General features: G+C 33.0%; 1 protein-coding gene across 2 annotated transcripts in view; it reads right to left on the bottom strand.

Moving 5' to 3' along the window:
• LOC116338146 (zinc finger protein ush) overlaps positions 1-18,915 on the bottom strand; it is a 43,539-nt gene extending 24,624 nt beyond the window's left edge. The window contains exon 1 of one of the 2 annotated variants that reach the window (XM_031763231.1): positions 18,106-18,915. In XM_031763231.1, coding sequence (XP_031619091.1) covers positions 18,106-18,148 — 43 coding nt within the window. In that variant the 5' untranslated portion in view covers positions 18,149-18,915. The remainder of the gene's footprint in view (positions 1-18,105) is intronic. The other variant, XM_031763230.1, reaches the window with a different exon arrangement.
• Between the last annotated feature and the right edge of the window lie 2,401 nt (positions 18,916-21,316).

The raw sequence follows: 21,316 nt of genomic DNA, 5'->3' as shown, positions 1-21,316 counted from the left end.
TCTCTCTCTCTGTACATATACGTTTTTAAGCTGGATGTGCACGATTATCGCATTTGGGATGCCATTAATGCGCGTTGAACGGTTTCGTTTTTTTTGTGCTTCCATCTCGTTGATTATATGTTACGCGCGGTTGTTTTCCTTTTATTCACATCAAATTCGATAAAATCAAATGGTAAAAATCTATTTTTCATTGAAGTACGACGACGTATGAGTAATAAATCGCTTGAAAATCATTTAAGAAATTGTTATTCTCTGAATGTGATTCATAAATTTCGGAAGATGACAACGATTAAAATCAACTGAGCACTATATACTATTAGCATGATAGATCCGTTTCACATGCACACACATAAACACTTGCTTTAACTATGCAAACAACATTTAGTTCGATAACTCATAAAAGTAGGTATTGTTCCACGTTTGGCATGTAAATCTCAATTGAACCGGTTTGCAAATTCTAATTGATAGGATCTATGAAGCGATAGTGATAACAATTGTTCTTGATTTGGAAAATGTTCGGAAAGATATGGAGATGGAACAAAATTCATACAAACACAGGCGAGAACAAATGTTTTGCCGAACAACGAAGAAACAATCGATTTTATCGTTATAATCATTGTTGTTTTTGCATTACGACAGCTGCCATGGAATGGATTTTCCGCAAATGAAAAACTTTGCATTTGCCATACAGTATTGATAAATGTGGTTAAAATAGCTCGAATATCTTTTTTTTTTGTGTTATCACATTTTTCCACATTATGCCTTCTCTCACTTCGATCAGAATGGATGCAGGCATGTTGGACGTCGGTTGATGGAATGTGAATTCGTGTATCAGTCTTTCTGTGTGTTTGTGTGGTTGATGAATTCTGTTTTCAACTACATGATAGATATTCAATTTGGTTTTTTTTTCTTCTTTGCATGTGTCATTATTTCGTAAGCGTATTTACGACCAATGTGAAAGCATTTGTAAGAGGATCCGGCGATAAAATCGAAAGGAATAAAATGATGAACACTTTTTTTTTGTTATTTTTCACAATTGAATATTTGAAATCGCACTTAATTTTGTTCACCGTTAAGTACTTGTCGTGCCAGACGATAAAATCCAACGTATAGTATCGTTAGCATAAGCGAACGTTTCCGATTTGTCTGAGGTTTGTGTGGAAATCAAAATCGAGCGATGCCGAACAGAACAAAAGACTGTCAATTGAAAAATATGATTATTGTGTCAAAAAAATTGTGCCGATAAAGGGGTTGATGCATGCATAGACATCATCCAAGTGAAAATGTTTCGAAGTGGATTTAAATGTGCTTACACTTGTATTCGAATAAAGTCATATTTGAATAAATGCACAATCGCTCGTTTCATCTAACATTCAATTGCACGAAACGATACAAGTATTCATTACAAACGACACACTCAATTTTGTGTGTTAAAAGGAAGGGCACATCCATGCGATGTGGGGGGTGACAAACAGCAAGGAATTGTGAAGTTTAAATCATTGTATGTTATGTGATATAATCCACAATGCTGCAAAAATTCTGTGATAAAACAAAACAATGTGCAAAGAGTGTGTTTGTTTCAAACACAATCAAGTCTCATAGCAGAGAATCATCGGTACTTCCATTTGGTTTTCATTTCTTGTTTGTATTCACGGGTGTTCTCGCTTTTAATTTATTGGATTGAATCGTGCATATTGTGTGTATGTGTTTGATTTTTTTTGAGAATGCATGTGAGAAAATGTCAGATTCCCTGTTTGTGATATATGCAATGGGGCCCATGTTGAACGAAATGCATACACAAGAAATGAATATAAATATCCATCTTTCGATCGATGTGGAAAAATGAAAACATCATACTAATGCTGATCGTTGAACAATAAAATCCACTTGGTAAACACATTCGCATCCATTGTGGGTGGGATGGTAAACGAAAGCAAAATCATTGTACTGCTGCTGTACACTTTTGATTGGGAAATTGAATAAAACATTTTCGTTCGTTTGACATGAATCGCATATCAACCCCCTCCCTTCCACGTTCACCACTCTCCTCCGACATATCTTTGTTTGTCTCTTTCATAGACAGGCCGAAATAATGATCGTTTATAGATGCGATTCTGTGATATTCTCATCAGCCGGTGTATATTTGTATGAGATTGGAGACTTTTTTTTGCGAATCTCGCTAATGAGCGCCATCTGATTTTAGTGTGAATTAGATGCAAAAACTGAATTTAATTCTGTAGCATTGAAATGAAAAAGTGAAAAAACAACAACAATAGCACGGCCACACAGAGCTGTACATCTATGCGTGCTGATGCATACATACACATATACGCTTTCTTCATTCTTTCATTCCATTGCTATACGTATCTCACTGGTCAACAGATCTATGTAGCCATGTTACTGTTGTTGTTTCTTTTCTCTTTTTCGATTCAATTCATTGTAACTAAATTGAGTTCAACTATGGAATACAAGATGGCACAGATGAGGGGAATTCGCATTTTGTCTCTTCATAGGCTTAGCCGGTTGATTCTCATGCTTTTTCTTGTGTGCCGCAATGCAAACGATTCGAATATTACATTTGACCATGTCTGACTATGTGCTGCAACAACAAGCGAGATGCCAGAAATCTCATTTTCAAAACTACCCTTTTTCAATTCATTTATTCAGTCGTTCGTTCGTTCATTCATTCATTCAAACATCATTATTATCATCGACACTCGACGGTGACTCACTCATTTTGAACAGTGCCAGTAGGAATTCGATTGCCTATTCTGGTTTCAATGCAAGTGTCTACATGTTCTGGATGTGTGGCATTGCTGCTGGCATTTTAGCATAAATGTACGACACGACAACCAACGAACCAACTGACTAACATGCATCCATTCAATAGATTTAGACTTGAAATGGTTTTCGATAGCATGAGATACAGCAGATACAGTGGCTTAAATGAGATACGTTGCATATTTTCGCATAGCACAGAAATATTTCGAATGTGTCAACTCTTGAGAGCAAGAGCCAGTGTTATGTTCAATCGGTAAAATGCGAATAGCATAAAGACGGTGGTGGTTGTGTGTATCAATTGAAATAGAAAGAGGCATTGAAACTGTTTTATGACTTTTGTTGCTACAACACGTCTACTTATGTCCGATCGAATGCCGATACTGTTCAGTTCATTTCAGTTCATATTCGAATTCCATATATCCAATGCGCTTCATTATCCTCATATCATGTATATATAGTATTGTGTGAGCCTCTTTCTGTTTGTGCGTTGTACGTGTATTTCATGTGTGAATTTCGAAACAACACATTATTTTTAGTTCTTCGTCTTTTTTTATCACAATTTTACCATGAAGAATGAAGTTGATAATGGGAATGAGGAGAGTTCGAATGGATCATTGTTGATGGTGTTCTTCTGCCATTTCCTTTATTTCTCCTTTTGAATCATCACAAAAACAAATACCATTGTCGTCAGAGGTGATGTCATTTCAAGTTTTATTAAAATCAAAAAGTTTTCCATTTGGCATCATTATATTTCAATTCAAATGTTCATGTTTTTCCATTGTTCATGTTGACCATTCCGCATCAATGTTTTTATCATTGGAAACAATTGACAGTATTTGTTTAACCTACGCTTCTTCACAACAATTCCAATGATGGCTTATCAATGCCAGAATAACTTTTGTATTGCAATTTCAATTAGAAAAGTGACACAATTCTTCTTGTGTTGCACTTCAATAAGAAATACGTTGAGCTTATACACTATTACATAAGCAAATATGTGCCGTTTTTTTTTATTTGCATTTTATAGACAATGAAACATTGAAGAGAAATCCATTTGCATAGTTTCATACATTCCATTCATTTTTGGAATTTATCACGTGTGTGTTTCAATGGATTTTCAATTGAGTTGTTCAAATCATCAGCTATAATGTTTTATTATTCGTATATAAAAAATATATTAACTTGGCCACATGTTGTTAATTTCATTTCATTTCTAAGTAACATACTTCGGTTACCCTGTTCGCTGTTTAAATCGTTACGCTGCCAATAAAAGTGTATGTGTGCATGATAATGCAACTGAGATATGAATAAGCGATAATGTTTCAGTTATTTGTTTCTTTTTCGCATTTGAGAAGAGCGACCAAAGAGCTGGAAGGAATCGAATCGAATCACGATGTGAAAAAAAGTCTACAGAAAACCAGATATGGGCGGTACTGTTTCTGCATCACCATCCAATGAGATGACGCTAAATCAAAGAACTTTAAATAACACGATCTGCTTTAGTATTTTTGTTGTTTTTTATAGTTTTGTTTCACCGATGTTCACTTCATACATGGACACACGAGGCGCGATAGAGAGTAAAATAAGATAGATTCGATTATATGTGGTATTTTTTTGTTTCTCTCTCACTCTCTCTATTTCTCTATCTCGTTTTATAAGAAAGAATACTAGTGAAGTTGAAAAAACCAGTTGCGCGCCACTCATATTGATGTTAATTTTAGACGTGTGTAGGAAATATGAAGTTGTGCTTGATTTGGTTGGCGCACACTAGTGATAAATGGTCTGAATGAAATTCATGGTCTCGAATAGATCAAATAACGTGCATTGAAAATGTGATGATATCCCTGAAAATGCACGCATCTGTGCGCGTTCGTAAAAAAAATAGTACATAATGAATCCGTTGAACGATGACGATCGGAAATTAGCTTCTCGAAATTTCGATTTCAACAGTTCGATTAGTGATGAGTTTACACAACAAATAGGAAGCATGATTTTGACCACATGACTCATGATATTTTCTTCTTTCCACGCAAAATGTGTTTCAGTTTCGAAAGTTGGCAGTTGGCCATTGCATTTCACATGGAACGAAAAGCGAAAATTAAACGTAACTTCTGTTCATTATGTTAATTATTATTATTAGTATTATGTGAAATATTTTTGAGCAGCGACAAACCGTCTAACTATCTATAAAGAAGCATTCAATGCACATTAAATACCAAACCACTTGAGTCTGTGAAATTCATTCATTTGTGCAACGCAATTGTTTGCATAAAGCAAATTTGAACATTTTTAGTTTTGTTCATGCCGCAATCAAAACATTTCACTATGACCGTCATCAAAACAAGAGTGATAGAAAATGATGTTTATATGCATTTATTTGTATAAAGTAAATTGTGACAATTTGATTCAGAGTATTGTTTTTTTTTCAGAATCTGACACGTATTCGTACATACACAAAAAACCAGAAACTATTCAGTTCTTTTGTTAGGCAATTTAAATTCTTGATAGTCCGTCTTTCATTCAAGATGGCAATAGTGAAATGTGCACAACAGTTCCTAATGTAATCGAAACGAGAAGAATGGAACCGATATTCATTCTGTATTCGAGCAAAAAAAAATGTATGATTCAAATCTTGATTTGAACGAGGCGAGGCGACAATACATTCATACAATGATTTGTAACATTGAAATGTACGCTGTGTTTGACTAAGTGAACACATTTTTCATATAAGTTCCAAAAAATTATAATTTATTCAGAACATTGTTTGTAATTTCCTTTTATGTGACGATGACGGCAACGAAAATAAATGAGAAAAAAAGATTCAACGGAAAGGGTTGACTTTAACGGATGACAATGGATTGCGTTCAGAATAACTAAAATCATATCATAACATAGATATTTTGGTGAATGAATTTGAACTTGTCGATGCACACTTTCGATTAATATATGTGAGAAAGAGAGAGATGGAGAAGAGTCGTATAATCGGTAAAAAGTAATTGTCAGTGCTGTTGTCAAAATAATCATTTTGACTTATACAATGTTGAAACGAAAATATTGAAAGTCCGACTGAATAAAATCAAAATCATGATTTACATTAAATTTAAGGTACAAGAGATGTTGAAACAATATTTCACATTTTTATGTACGGTTTTCAAAATGGAATACAAAGTGAGTGCCAAAAGTAAATTGTTCAACGGGCATTTTTGCTGACGTCAAAGTTAAAAAAGGTAACAAAATGCGTTCTTATTAGAAATTAGAGATTCTATGAAAAATGGACTTTTTTTGTAAATGATATGGCGATATAACAATATTTCGTTGTTCCAGTTTGTACTACATTTACATCTTTATTAGTACCGCATTGTGTTTTTTTAATATATAAATCACGTTTTATGTGTCTGTCACAAACCAATGGCGAAAATAAATGCAACAAACGTCGTCAATTCTACGTCCGTTTTTGAGAAATTTATGCATTAGCGTTCCCCGAGTCATGAATAAGTTTGCGTTCTATTTTGTTTTGTCGCAAAACAATAAATAAGACTTCCGATGGTTGGCAACATTTACAATGGCAACGAACCGTAGATGGTGTTTTCTGGATTGAGTTGTTAATGTTATATGCCAAAACATTTCAATTTGACTTTATTGACACTACTTCATACAAGCTATGCTAATTTAAATAAAAACCACACCATACAATTCAGAAAAGTGACATTTTTTGTGCTTTACATGGAAGAGAACTTCTCATACAAAACATTGATTTCAACACAAAAGTTTTGTTTTTGTGGTCGTTCAAGTTACATAAAGCATTTATCCTTCTGAAAAAGGAAATGTTCTGAGCTTGTTTATGACAACGGCAACGCATTTCCTTTTTTTGTACATGTCTTTTATTGCATTTGTTTCACATTTGTTTTGAGTCACATGCACATCAAATGAATAGTAACAGTAGCAACTAAAGAATTAATATGATCATAAAAATGCATAAATTTAAATTTCTGTGAAAAAAAATAAACCGTACATTCAGTTGCTTTAATAGTGTTGTCAGTGTTTACACATATTTTTAAAACAAATATCCATTCGAATGCAAAAAAAAATCATGTTAATGAGAAAGAACACCATCCCAATTACTAGAAAATTGAAAAATCCCATTAATAATAATCATATTTAATTAAAAAATAAGCACTTATTCGGCTGAAATCCCATAAATATTGGATAATTTCTGCCATTTGGATTATTGCGAAAAAAAACGGTATGCACATTTTCAGCTCACGAAAGAAAAATGGTACGAGAAGAAAACATAAGTCACAATTTAAATAAATTTGCTGTGGGCGTTGATAGTTTAGCAACTAGTGTGAGTGTTGCTAGTAATTTTCTGTTCGGTTCAGTTTGGTTTGGTGTAATACACAGATTTCCAGAGAAAACAAACCAAAGTGATTTGGGCGCTTGGATTTACATTTGATTTAAACTGCAAGCAATAGCAATCCAAGCGCGTGAAATCCACGACTAATAATACTTATTTCACTTTTTCACCTTTTTATTCCTCGTGCATTTCATTTATTTCCATTGCAATGTCGTTTTTTTCAGCGCTTTGGTTTGTCTTTCGATTATTGTTTCTCTGTTTGTTGCCATTTCTGTTGTCTCTTATCTGCCAGCACACACACACACACACTTATACACCAATTGTTCGAATTGCCGTTCAATTTTGCTCTTGAGCGTTCGTTGTGTTGATGCTAAATGTTTCTTATTTGCTGCTTGATCATTTCGGTGCTTTTTCTTCCATTATTCTTGCTTCAACTTTTTGTGCCACTTTTTTTTCCAGCGTATTTCGTATACTATGCATTATGGAAGAATACGATTAAAATGAAAGATTTCGTTGAAATTCGAATTTAAATCGCACTGTTGATGTATTGCCACGATAAAGCTTACTTAAGCAAAAGGGAACATAAGGAAAGCCAGTCGAAGAAAAAAAAAACACCAAAAGAATAATATACACATGCCTTTATCATTTATGCATTTTTTTTAAATGAGTAAGAGGAAAAAAAACGCCACGAAACGAATTACTGAGAAGAGCAAAAATACCGCATTCATGATAAGTGAGACATTGGAATGGAAAAAAAAGTAAAAATGCAACGTGAAATTTCGGATATGATGCATATTTTAAATTTTTAATTGAAAATCCAAACGTAAAATGGGAGGATTTGGTTCTAGTGACAGTATCATCTAATTTGGATTTTCATTTTATCAAGATCGCACTTTTTTTTTCAATCGCATTGCTAAAACTCGTCATATTTTCTAGGAAATGTTCAAAAGATATCTCAACATCGTTAAAACTAAGTCCTCAATACGACTCGTCAAGTCAATCGTCAAAATTACCTCTGTGTCACTCGAATCATTTTTAGGCTCAGTATTTGCCAAATGATTTGAATTATTTTATAACGATTTTGCGCAAACCAAAAAAAATAGAGAGAGAAAAGTCATCGAAATCAGTTAAATTGCATCTAACGAGAGGTGTTTTCATTTTCACACTTCGATAGCTTATTGTTAGCGTTCTTTTGCTTGCATAAATTTTTTTGAGGCATTTGTTGAATTTTTGATATTTGCCTGTTCCTTTTTTGCATGTTTTACAAATCGTTCGGCAAAGATCGATCGTGTTGGGTCAAAGGTGCTTACAAATTTCTTAAGTTGCTAGTTACAACACGCCTGTTGTGCAGCGATAGTTGTGAGAGCGCAACTTGCTTGTGGTCAGTCTATCACTTAGCATCAAATATTATATATATATGTATATGTGTGTTAGATGCTTAATTACGAATATTGTTAGCACATTTAAATAGCTTCAACTAATTTTCTCTGGTATTTTTCGCGCGCGCGATTTGCTATTCTGATAGCCAAGGTGCTCGTTGTGTCTTTTTGTTGCTCCTCGCGCTTGCAACGCGTTGCAATGAGAACAATCGCACAACTCAAAAGAACATCGAACATGATGAGATGATGTCTTACAATCGCTGCCTTTCCCCGCTTTGTTGCTCATTTTTCTCTTATAGTTTTTTTCTCTTCATTTTGATTCGTGTTCGAATCTGATCGTACCGAACATTCCTCGAACATCCGAGTGTAAGATCTTCACGCTTACAAAAATTCAAGCATCCAAGGATTCGTTGATGATGATATGCTGAATCTTTTCTCACTGTGTGCATTCGTGTTGAAGTAAACAACGACATGCACTTTTATCCAACTTGATTTGCTTCTATTTTTTTGCTTTGTTTTTGTTATTTCTTTGGTTTATTTTCGTTGCAATTTTCTCGGCTTGTTTAATGAAATGAGAGATCTTATTTATTGATTCCCATTGAACACCCATTGGGAAGTACGATTTTTTTTTCTCGTGCCTTCGCAATATAACTGAAGGTGTTAAGATACAGTTTTGCGATTTGAATTATGACCGTGTGCAAACTAATTCAACCATAGACGACGAGGCAAAACAAATCTAAATTTATTACAATCAAACGCCAAATCAAATGATGGCGGTATGAAATGGTATATTATTTGTGCAGCTGCCTTTTGTTTCGATTAATTTCATCCAAAAATGTATATTTATGTGACTTGCAAACAAATAACTATGAAAACTCAATCGTTAATTGTTTGTTCGAATTTTATTGGATTTTGATTGTAAATGTGGACCATTTTATGGATTTTTATTTTTCAATAAAGACATTCCATTTATGACAAAATGATCAAAATATGTTCTCATTGGGCAGTAATGCGTAATTAAAGCCATTATGAACAGCACTTCGATTGGACAAGGTAATTTTAATATGAAATTATTTGCATAACTTTTTACCAATACGGTGTGCGTGTTAAATGCACACGCTACAGTATTCATTGTTAATCGGCGTGCGCACCAGCTCCACTTCGTACACGACCATCGAAAGTAATTTGTTATTGCCGTGTTTGAACATAAGCAGTAGGTAGGTAGACTTGTTTGTTCGGGCGTTCACAGTTCGTTAACAGGCAATAAAATTATTACCCCGTTGCCGATCTCTTTTCGGTCTTAATAATGTGTTAATATGATCGTTGTTAATAAATTATAAAGAGCATGTATTACATTTATGTATATAAATATCGATTGGATCGTGATATATGAATTGGAAAATTCAGCGTTGAAAATTTTGAAATGTTAAGATAATCAAGGCGAAAAATGCAAATAGAATCATCGATTAGTATGTTTCACATTTTGTTGCATCAAATTAGCGGATCTTAAAATGAAACGTGCTTGTAAAGATGCCGATTTGTATTCGAAACACCAAGCCAAGGACATTTGATTGTAAAGTTAGTGGTATAACTATAGTGGTATGCACATTTCACGTTTATTTTGTATCGAAATTGAATCATATAAATTCGTACCATTCCTACAGCATTTTGTTCGGATTGTATGCATTTTAAACATACATTGTTTCGATAACAAACGAAATAAGAGAGAGAGAGAGAGAGAGAGAGAAAGAAGAAAAATTGAGCTGCATATTTTTCACGCCGGTGGTATAAGCTGCACTGTGACGATGATCACATGCATTTATTGAATACAAACAAGAGCCACACAATTCACATGAAAGCCAAACAGTCCAATGTGTATCCCAACTTGAAGCCAATTGAAACGCATATAAAAACACACGCATATCGTATATATACCATGCGATAAACCACACTCACAGAAATGACTCGTTCATATGTAAGGCTTGCCTGCCATCATCTCCGCGTGCACAGATCTCTACCGAGTATACACGAGGATATAACATGAATTTCGGAGTTAAGAACTTTTCATATCTTCATATCATAATGGAAATAGAGACTGTAAGACTGGCATGCAGATAACACATGTACGGTACAAATTCAATAATGTTGTGCTGATAGACACAGGGTGTATCTGCGGTATTGCTATAGCGTTTGTTGTTGCTATAGCACCATTGCAACGATCTCGTCGTCGATCAGTGCGTTGCATCTCGAAAAAGCGAGCAATAAAATCATGGAATGCCGATTTATTGACTTTTGATCACCTTCTGTTCCGTTTTGTATGCTTTTTGTGTTTTGATTCTTAAGTTTTAACGTTCTTTTTTCGCCGTACGCATGACGCGCGCATAGAGATAAAACACACAGTCGGCATATATTAAAAGCCAAGAGCCACATAAAAAATCGAAATAAATGAAATAAATGATGGAAAATGAACGCATACATTTTGTATCAAGACAAAAAAGAATCGAAAATAAAAATGAAATAAAATGAAATATATATCGCCCCAAATCTATACAAATGTAATGTAATTTTGGTGACTTGTGATATTCGGCTGAATGTCTTCAACTATTTTCGTTGGCCCCTGTGCAAAATATCTTTGTAAGAGAAGAGTGAATGTGATTTTTTTTATTTAGCATGCTGATGGAAGAATCAGCTTGATGCCTTCATCCGTGTGCAATGTGCGCTTGTATTTTGTACTGTACGCTCATATCGTACGTAGCAATTTACACAGAAAGTTCAACAAACAAAAACGACTGAAACAGAGAATAAAACAAGAAAAGTAAAGAGAAAAAAAAGCATACAACGCACACACACACATCAACCCATCATGCCCATATTATATTTGGTCCAGTATTTTGCCATGCCAGACACGAGATAAAATTCAACAGATTAGCTGAGTGCAGTTCAAGAGATAACACTCATTCTGCCTATCATAATGAAAAACCAAAAATTACGTTGAAATATTACTGTACAATGTAAGCAAGCAACAGCACCACATATGCATGTATTTGCGTCTAACCAGCGCGCATATCATTTTGTACAAGAAACTTTTATGTGTGTGTAAAATGTGTATGATAAGTACAAATCGGATACATTCGTTCGCTTGAATCATTTGACTACTCATAGCATCATATAAGCTGCAACAATCAACCAAATGAAATGTCTCTCTCTATGAGATCATGGTTTTCTATATATTTTGTACATGCATTTTGTAGGCCTTGTTGTGTCATGCCGGCTTTACAACAACAACTAAAGTATCACATTCATTCGAATTCTTCACTTTCAATGATGCACATGTCGATAAAATAATTGGATTTATATCTGCTTTGCGAGATGATTATAACTGAACATTATTTTGAAAAAAACAGATCTATTTTAATTTACCGATCCTTTCAATAAAAAAAATTCTTTCAAAAATTCTTTTGTGAGGATACTTAACAAGATATTTGAAACCATACATACTTTTTTTAAAATAAAAGTAAAAACAAATCATCTCAAACTTGATTTGCACAATCAAAATTCGCCGATTGGTTTTTTTGCTTTCATTATTTATTGGTTGTTTTCGAAAAAGGCATTTTTTTGTGGCTGGAGATAATGACTATATAATATCAACGATCATTTGGTTTATCAGCATCAAAGCCGGGTTTTTTTTAACATTCATTTTCTTTTATTCTTTTTAACTTCTAATTGGAATGGAATTTTATCTTTACATTGTGATTGAAAGGAAGATGACTGTGTCACATTATGGTGAAAAAATAATGTTTCAATTCCATTAAATAGAGTATCATGAAAGAGATTCTTCTATCAACGTAAATTCTAAATGAAAAATCAAATTACAGCAAAAGAAACAAAACCGCTCGATATTTTTTTTTTTGATTTGATCGCATGGTGGATATGAATCATCCTCAAATTTCCGTTACGTTTAAAAGTTTATGAATAAAGGGATGGAAGTAAGCACTTAAAGTGTTTTCGTGTGGTTCACATCAATGCAGCATCCCTTTTAATGTTCACTTTTCCCATATTCGACTGATAAACATTGAGATCTGTTTGAACAACGTTAAAAAAGAACGTTCATTATCGTAGAAAATAATAAATGTTCTTATCGCATTCCATAGAAAACAAAACATTAAACCGGGAGACATACGCAATTATAAAATCGAGTATTTTTTTCATTTCACATCCATCCACAACACACTATTATCAAAATCAGAATTTATTTATAAATGTTTTTGAAACGATTTCATTGCGCACCATTCGTAGAATGAACACAAATAAGAATCTTGAATTCCGAACATTTTATAGAGATGACATCGAAACAGAGAAAAAAAAATCTGCTATGCCGATGAACGGAAATGGATCAAGATTTTTCGAAGTCAATTGTGGATGATAACACTTGCCGAGCAGCTAACATTTTGGTATGACTCGTCAAGATAACGGAAAGAAAGAGATAGAAAGAGAAAAAAAAGAGTTGAAATACAGTCTGCGCACTCTCTGCATTTTGGATCGAGTTGATATATGTATAGTGCGATGCATTGCAGTGCATTTTAAAATGCAATTTGTGTATCAGTTCAAGGAACTAGTTATCTATCTTTTTAGCTTAATTATAGTTTTCGATGATGATGAGTGTCTCGAGCAAATGACCGATAGCATTCAATATACTGATGAAGAAAAAAAATCTTATCGCCAAAGTCATGGATGGCGTCACGCGCACGCTCTAATCGTCTAAATTATATAACAAATATGACAATAAAGTATTTTTTTTTGTTTTGTTTTGTTCAATGTTTGATAAGTAATGGAGACACGGTCGTGGCGCGATCGAAGAAATAAATGACATACCACGCATTTTGAAGCAAATGCAATAATGTTTTCTCTGGCTGCCAACGTTTCGTCGGAATGGAATAAAATTCGATAAATCCGATAAAGTTGAAGAAGCTGTTGTCAGGCCATAAAAGGTGCACAAATACACACTCATATTCTCACTATGAATTCTGGTTCTTATTCATTTTTTCTTTGTTAATTCTTCACATACGTGCGGCTTTTAAATATATATTTATTTCGGGCGATAATTTTTCGTCTGTGGTATCCAATATAGAGATTATGAGTTAAATGTATGCATGGAAGAAGTAATTTTCGTAATAAAATAATTGTAAAACTAGCGACAACATTTATCTTATACTGTAGCTTAAATGATTTCATAGCTGGCGCACCATCGACCAAAAAGCTGTTATCGTTTAGATAGCAACTGTATTCCTGATAAAATCAAAAAGCATTAAAACGTTTTTTTTTTACTTTCGTGATTGGTGTGATTGACATCAAATTTAAAATCGCATTGTATGTATGAATACAGAATATAGAAGTAACAATTGTTTGTAGCGTGGCATTGATCTACGTTTGAAATGAGTGAATAATATGTAAATGAGACATGTGGACAAGGCACAAAAAGCTAAAGAATGTATGGAAACTGATATTTGGTAGACAAAGTGAAAAACAGAGTGTGAGCATTTTAGTTGCTCGTACATAGATCATCTTATCGCATTCTATAGAATATTTGATAAATCTTAATCTGTAAAAACGAAAACGGTCGCGTCATTTGGTCGACATTCACAAAAAGGTCGAACGATTTTTAAAAGATTCGGTGAGTTCACTTTTTTTCTTGCATTGCCACCAGGACAATCAATTTCTTTCTCTCTCTCTCTCTCTCTCTCTCTCTCTCTCTCTCTCTCTCTCTCTAGCTCTCATTTCATATATCAAAATTATAAAAAAGCCACAGAAAAAAAATAGTTTTCGTCGGTCGAATAAGAATGAAATGAAAACGATATAGGAATCAGTGAGTAAAATGATGAACGATGAGTCTCGCCGATTACAAAGTCCAACTTTGGTTAGATTCGCTGATTTTAAATGAGTGAAAATAACAACAATAGTCGATAACACCGAATAAGAGAATGAAATCGAAACTGAAAACAAAATCGAAAAACAATCCAAATGTCGAGAATATGAGGCATGTAAAAAATTGATTATATATTTACATATTTTATTTTCATTATGACATTTTTAAACTGATGCACAATCGAAACTTATCACACTTGCAGAATAATCTGGTAGCGTAGGTTCTTGACATTCGATTCGATATCAACAAACACTGCAATTCTATTCGCCATATTTCTAATCATCGCCCGTAATGCACTTTACTTGATCTTTACTGTCAAGCTGACTATGTATATATCAGTGCTTCAAAAAAGAAAACGCTTAAGATCACTTTCACTCTAACAATTATCCGAAGTTATTTAATCTAATTGTTTTCGTATTGAAATTTATTGCGTTTCCAATTCGAAGACGAAAAGGCAAGAAATCGTGTATATCTTTCGAAACGCCAAAGTCCAAAAAAAAAAACAAATGATTGGAAATTGAACTTTTGAAAGCAAAAAAAAATATAATCTCATAGATTTGATGCTCGTGTCATACAGATGAACACCTTGGTCGAAAACAAAAATTTAACAACCCATGTGACGCTTCGATAACGAACAGTTTTAATGTTAAATCGAGCATTAAACAAATTGCAGCTGACAGTTTAATAATACTCAATAAAATAATACAAAAGTAATATTATCTTCACCTGAATCACATGTTTTATTGGAAAATTATTTTGTTTGCTAAACAGAGGTTATAACCTCAAGTCGATTGAATCTGTCAATCAAAGAAGAAAGACAAAAGTTTATTTTTATACGTTTTATCATGATTGTAAAGCTTCTGGGTAAATTGAATTGACAAACACATCGGATAATAAGATTTAAATTAGTTTGATTTCATTTTTTTGTTATTCTTCAAATGTAAGTGTATCATTTTGGACCGCATTTGGTGATTCAATTTTTGTTTATTAGTTATTTTCAATTAAAAACTTGAACGATAAGAATCAATTGAGACCAGTTTTTGACAAATTTTTCGTCCGGAATAAACCATAATTCGAAGCTATTTCAAGTAAATTTAGCTTTATCACAAACATTTTGAAATTCGAATCAAACACATACAATATTTGTAATCGTATAAAATAGTGGTTTTTATCAACATTAACTGATAAATATTGAAATGTTTGGTAAAATCCCAAAACTCGTGTTCCGGTTATAAAAATGATATTTATCATTCCCCCAGAACAATTATAATGCAAACGCGTAATCTTATAGTTGAAAATTAGAATGGAACGTGCGGGAAAAGAATCGAGTAATATCTTGATTTTCGTTTCAACACACGAAAAAGCATGTGAAAAGCACACATTGCCACAGTCGTATAATCTCGATAATGTTAGGTCAAGAGTTTTGATTTTGATTACAATTTTGTATTATTATATGGTAACGTGTTTACGTTTTTTTTTTTTTGGATTATCTACGGGCTAATCGCAAAAGTAACTTTGATTCTGAAAATTAAAAAGAAATATATGGGACTTTGATTTTATTTCGAGATTTGTTGCTGCTTCTGCTTGTTGCTGCTATAAAAAATGTTTATCAATATTATTTTTCTCTCTTTGTTCTCATTCACTCTTTTTTCGGTGTCAAAATCATTTTCAATCGTTACTTAATTGGTCGCGAAAGATTAATTGTACGATTCCATAATGGTTATTCCATTTGCTTGAAATCAATCCACTGAATGAAAGTCTTCGCCACATGATTAGCATGTGCGCCTGACATGTTTATATATTTTTAATCTAACATCAAAATGCCATTTTGGATTTCGATTAAAGTGCGATAACTCACACCGCGAAAAAAAATTCTGCTAACCACTGGACACCGAAAATGAATATAAAATGAGTGACAATGATTCCAGCACAAATGATTCAAGTTTGTTTTTAAACATTGGCAAAATAAATGATCAGGTTAGAATGATGTGAATTCAATTGGAAATGACTTTTGTGGTTCTAGTTGTCTTGCTTTGTATTCGTTTGCTTTCGTAATATTTTGTGTCTTTTCCACACTACCTTTTACCTCTTACTGTAGCGTTTACTTTTCGATCATTGTCTTTTATGCTCTACGATTTTTTTACCCGTAACTTTTGGCTGATCTTCTATAGATAAAATTTCGTTCTTACTTTCGTGTGCATGTATGTATGTGTATGCTTTCTGAACATGAAACGGGGCAAAAAAAAAAGTATAGAGATACTATCAAAGTGTTTTATTTTGCATCGTCCTGATAAAATCACTAATATAACGTCGTCTTTGCTGCCGTCGTCTTCTTCAACGTCATCGCTGTGCTGTGTCGTTTGCGATATACACAAGTATTATGGAATGAAACATCAGACCAGCCTAGCCATATTTCCATTTAGATCGTAGTCACGATAACAAGATAGTTTTTGTTGTGGTCGCTCTTCGTTTCACTGTGCATGTGTAAGTGTGTATGTTGTGTGCATGAGAGCACATATTTCGGCAAAATTCACATTGAATGTGCGGTACATAAACGACTAAACATGCACGAGATTGACTGTGTATGTATATATACATGTGTGTATGCCTCGTTTCGACAGCGATGTTTTTTTATTGATAAGATAATAGCACATAACAACGCATTGTTATTTCGTTTTGAAATTTATTGTTTCTTATCATTTTGTATCAATCACAGATCGCAGAGCGATATTTTACCGAGAAATGTGTGTATGCTTCTCTTTCCATCGTTTACACCGCTTTTATATTCGTTTTTAGCTTTTGTGCGGTGTACTTTTTTTCATTCGCTTCTTAGCCACATACACACATCATTCGTGGATCGGATTGCGCGAACAAATTTACGCGTTATGTGTATATATGCACGTTTTTAAGCCCAGTACAACTTTGTAAGTGAACAGAGACAGCGAAAAAACCTCATGGTATCAATGAACAAATCAAACTTGTACACATTAAAATGATTATTTCTTTTTCGTTTTGTATTGCTTTGCTTTGCTTCTCTCGAAGCTTGTTACATTGTAGGCATGTGTGTTTTATCGTTGAACAACGAAAAAAAAAAGATGAATTTGGCTTGAAGTTTTATTTCAAAATCTTCGTTGGCATCCTCAATGCACAAATATTTATTACAGATATTATTCATATCAACTTTAAAATCGTTTTGGATTTCTTTGTAATACTCTTTAGCGATCATAGGCTCGGGCACATTTACTCTATCGTATCTGGATGACATGCAACTCGCAATGCTCTCTGTGTCGCATATGTAATCATATTTTCAAAATCAAATGCCTTATCAAGATCTTCTGCGCGTTCAATATCAAATGTATATTTTGTGTTGCTTCAGACTCTGACATCGTTTTCTCGTAAATTCATTTTCAAAGTATAGAGAGATGGTGGAGATCTTATGCCGGATAACATGTTCATTGTAAAAAAAAACCAAAAAAAAATGTATAACGAAAATTCAAAGTGTGTCTCAGTTTCTCCGAATCATGGAATAATGATGATTTTTTTCTGTTTATTTCATCAAAATAAAAGTGCTAAAATGGAAATGTTGATGACTTCTAGTTGGAATTATAAGTTTTTATTTTTAACGGTTCATCTATGAAAGATTATGAGTAAAAAATTGATTTACTTACTTTTTAGCAGTGGTTTTGGATTTGATTGTTTCCTTCGGGACATTATGCTGTACACTAGAAAAACTCATCTAATTTTAGAATTGATTTACGGTTGAATTTTGTTCTGCTTTCATTTGATTTCTGAGGGTGTGCGATTTTAGTTTTTATTTGCTTAATACAGTGTTTTAACGATTCAATTTTAAATCAAAATAAACCAAGCCAGTCTATGTGTCGTGTTGAGAAAAAAGCGACTTGCTACCTTTGGTCATTTAGCTGATTTATTGTGTTTATGTTTGTTGATCGCGTTTAGCGATTCCAAGTTGAAATCGAAGGCGACATTCAATAACAATGATAACAAATATTTATTACGTTTATTTATCTTGACTTCTAAATCTGTGCACAAAATCACGCTTCGAAAATCTCAGCATCAAATAACGTCTCATAATGACAAAAACAAAAACAATTATATTCACCGCTGGCTGATGTTTACGTTAACATTAATTCTTAAATAAATCAGTACCGATTCTTATGCATGTGCATATTGGCTCTTTTGAAATTTTTAGAACGACGTTAATGATATAAGAACGGAATTATTATATGCATTTTTAAGTTGTGTGTCAATAAATTTATCGCTTTTTTCATGCAACTGGTTTTCTTTTTGTTATTTCTTTTATACTGTTGTTACACACTCCGAAATAAATCACGTTTTCACTATCGCAAACACTATTATTGTTCAATAACTGCTACAAATGGCGTTCGTATAGAAAACGATTCACTTGATTTCATTTTTCAATTGAATTTCATTGCAAACTCCCAAAATTGTTTTCAATAATAAAAAAAAAATAATCTGATAAATCGAAAAAAGTAAATATTTTACGGAAATTTTTACACTTTTGTATTTTTACACCCGAATATTGTTAAAAAACTTTTATTCAATTCCAAAAACTTTTTTAAATTAAAATCAGTTAATATCTTGTCAAACAAAAATGTAAAGTTAATTTCGGTGATTTTGATTTTTTGTTTGGATTGGCAAATAATTCAATCAATTATAGTATAATTTTAACGCAAATTCGAATTTAATATAAATCCAATAGTTTATTTATCCGGAAAATTGCGGTTTTATTTACAACTGATAAAAAAATTATTTTGAAATTGTACGTCAAAATGAAATGGACAGATATAGAGAGAAAAGGAGCAGGTCAACTTTCCTACTTTCCTGTTACAACTATCGTTGCTGACTAATGGAATTATTGTAAGCATTTAACCGTCTACCGTCTTGTTTGGCTTTCGTGTGTTTTGTGTACAGTGAGGCCGTTGTTTTGAGTATGGCAGTAGACAGACTTACGTTTTACTCCAACAGTCTCTCACTCTCTATGTGTCGCGTTGATTTACGGCCTGCATATGTACATCGTACAGCGTACACTACATATATAGATATGTGTGTATGTGTGTGATTGTGTACAGAGTGAATGCATGTTCTTTAGGCATTGTTGACATATGCCACCGAATTGACAATACGAGAGTTGCGCAAATGTATGTTGTCGGCACAATACACTGTAAATTATGGACGTCAATTTTATTTCATTTATTCACAGTGGTGCGAAAATGATTTTCGATCATATGAGGGTCTTCCATTGTGAATGAATCATAATATTTTTCATTTGAATTTCAATTGAAAACTTAAATTGCTAAAATTCAGATATTTTTTTGCTTATTATAAATAAGTGGTTTAAGTTTAACATCTTATTTAACCATAAATTGGTGAAATATAGATTTTGTTCTTTGATCTTGCGTGTTAATACATTTTTTTAATTCCTTTAAAATGCGTCTGTGTCACCATCTCTTGAGAATTTGTTGAACGAATGTTGTAAATTCATTGTTTTGAATTCAATTTTTTTTTCATATATTTTATTACAAACTTTAATTTCATTATTTACACATTTAAATAAATAAATATTCTTTAAATAAAACAAGCTAAGATCTCTATTATTTACTCTAATTTTGAGAAATTTGAAAAATCTAAAAATTGTCCTTAATTATAATTTCCTTTCAAAATACATTTTGTTTATGTATTTAATTCAAAAATAATCGGTTGCGATTCAAACGAAACAACAAATTCGGCACTTTTCTTTTTTTCTTTCTTCGGGGGGAAAAGCCAATTATTCTACTAGTTAAAATATAAAAGGTTATTGAGTCGTCTAACTAAAAATAAATCGAAGCTAAATTTAAAGAAAAATTGTGGCCGTAATATACCTAGAAATATTTAATTGTAAAGGAGGTCACGCCGTATTTGTGCACTTACAATTGCTGTAGCTAGAAAAAAAGTTAGACTAATTGCGGCCAAAAATAAAAAGTTCAAGTATAAAAATAAAGTTTTTCGGCTGAATCAATTGAAAGCGATTCGATTCGAAACGCCGTTAAGAATTTCATCAAATGTTTTGTCTATAATGATATTTCATGTAGTACCGATTAATATTGTATTTTTTTGTTCTAGATGCATTGCGTTATTTTTAATCAATGCGACAGACGTATGCACGAAGTGTGTTACTATTCGTAATAATATCAACACAAATTATACTTTAGTTGACTGTGGAGGCAAAGTCCACCGAACAGAGGAATGGCGAAGGTGTGTAGTGTGCAGGCACTAGGCGTTCAGAAGTATAAATATTTACACTCAACGCGAATCAGTCACTGGCCACATGTTTAATTATCACGCTGATAATAGTCTGTATGCAAAAATGGCAGTTCATTGGAGTCGCATTAAATCCATTCAAGTATAAAAACAGCACATTTGCGATTATAAAAACGACGACATTTGTAATAATAATTAAGATCACAATGAATCTGCATCGGCGTAAAAGAAAAATACAGTGAGTAGTCGCTCGATGTGGAAAAAAATGTTTTGCGCTCGATTCGAACGTGTCGAACTGGGTGTAGTCCAAACTGATAATATTTTTCACACTAGATATGAGCCTCAATAGGAAATTGTGTTACAATGATAATTGAATAAATAAATTTTTTGTCAGATCGCAAACGATGCAATTTTCAACTTCAACTCGCTGTGATCGACAAAAAGTGCTACACACCTCCTGGAATATTGCTAATCTTACGTCAGGGAGATAATATTAAGTTGTTCTAAAAATACATGTTCCTCTATTATATCGAATAACTGCGAATTAGCCGATGGTCGTCGCTGTCGTTCAATAATAAGTCATTCAAATGTTATTTTACG

The sequence above is a fragment of the Contarinia nasturtii genome, unplaced genomic scaffold (genome assembly GCF_009176525.2).
Source record: "Contarinia nasturtii isolate CC-2019 unplaced genomic scaffold, AAFC_CNas_1.1 Cnas_scaffold_350, whole genome shotgun sequence".
NCBI lineage: Eukaryota > Metazoa > Arthropoda > Insecta > Diptera > Cecidomyiidae > Contarinia > Contarinia nasturtii.
Note: the sequence above shows the minus strand (reverse complement) of the source record. Positions and strands in the feature narration are given on the sequence as shown.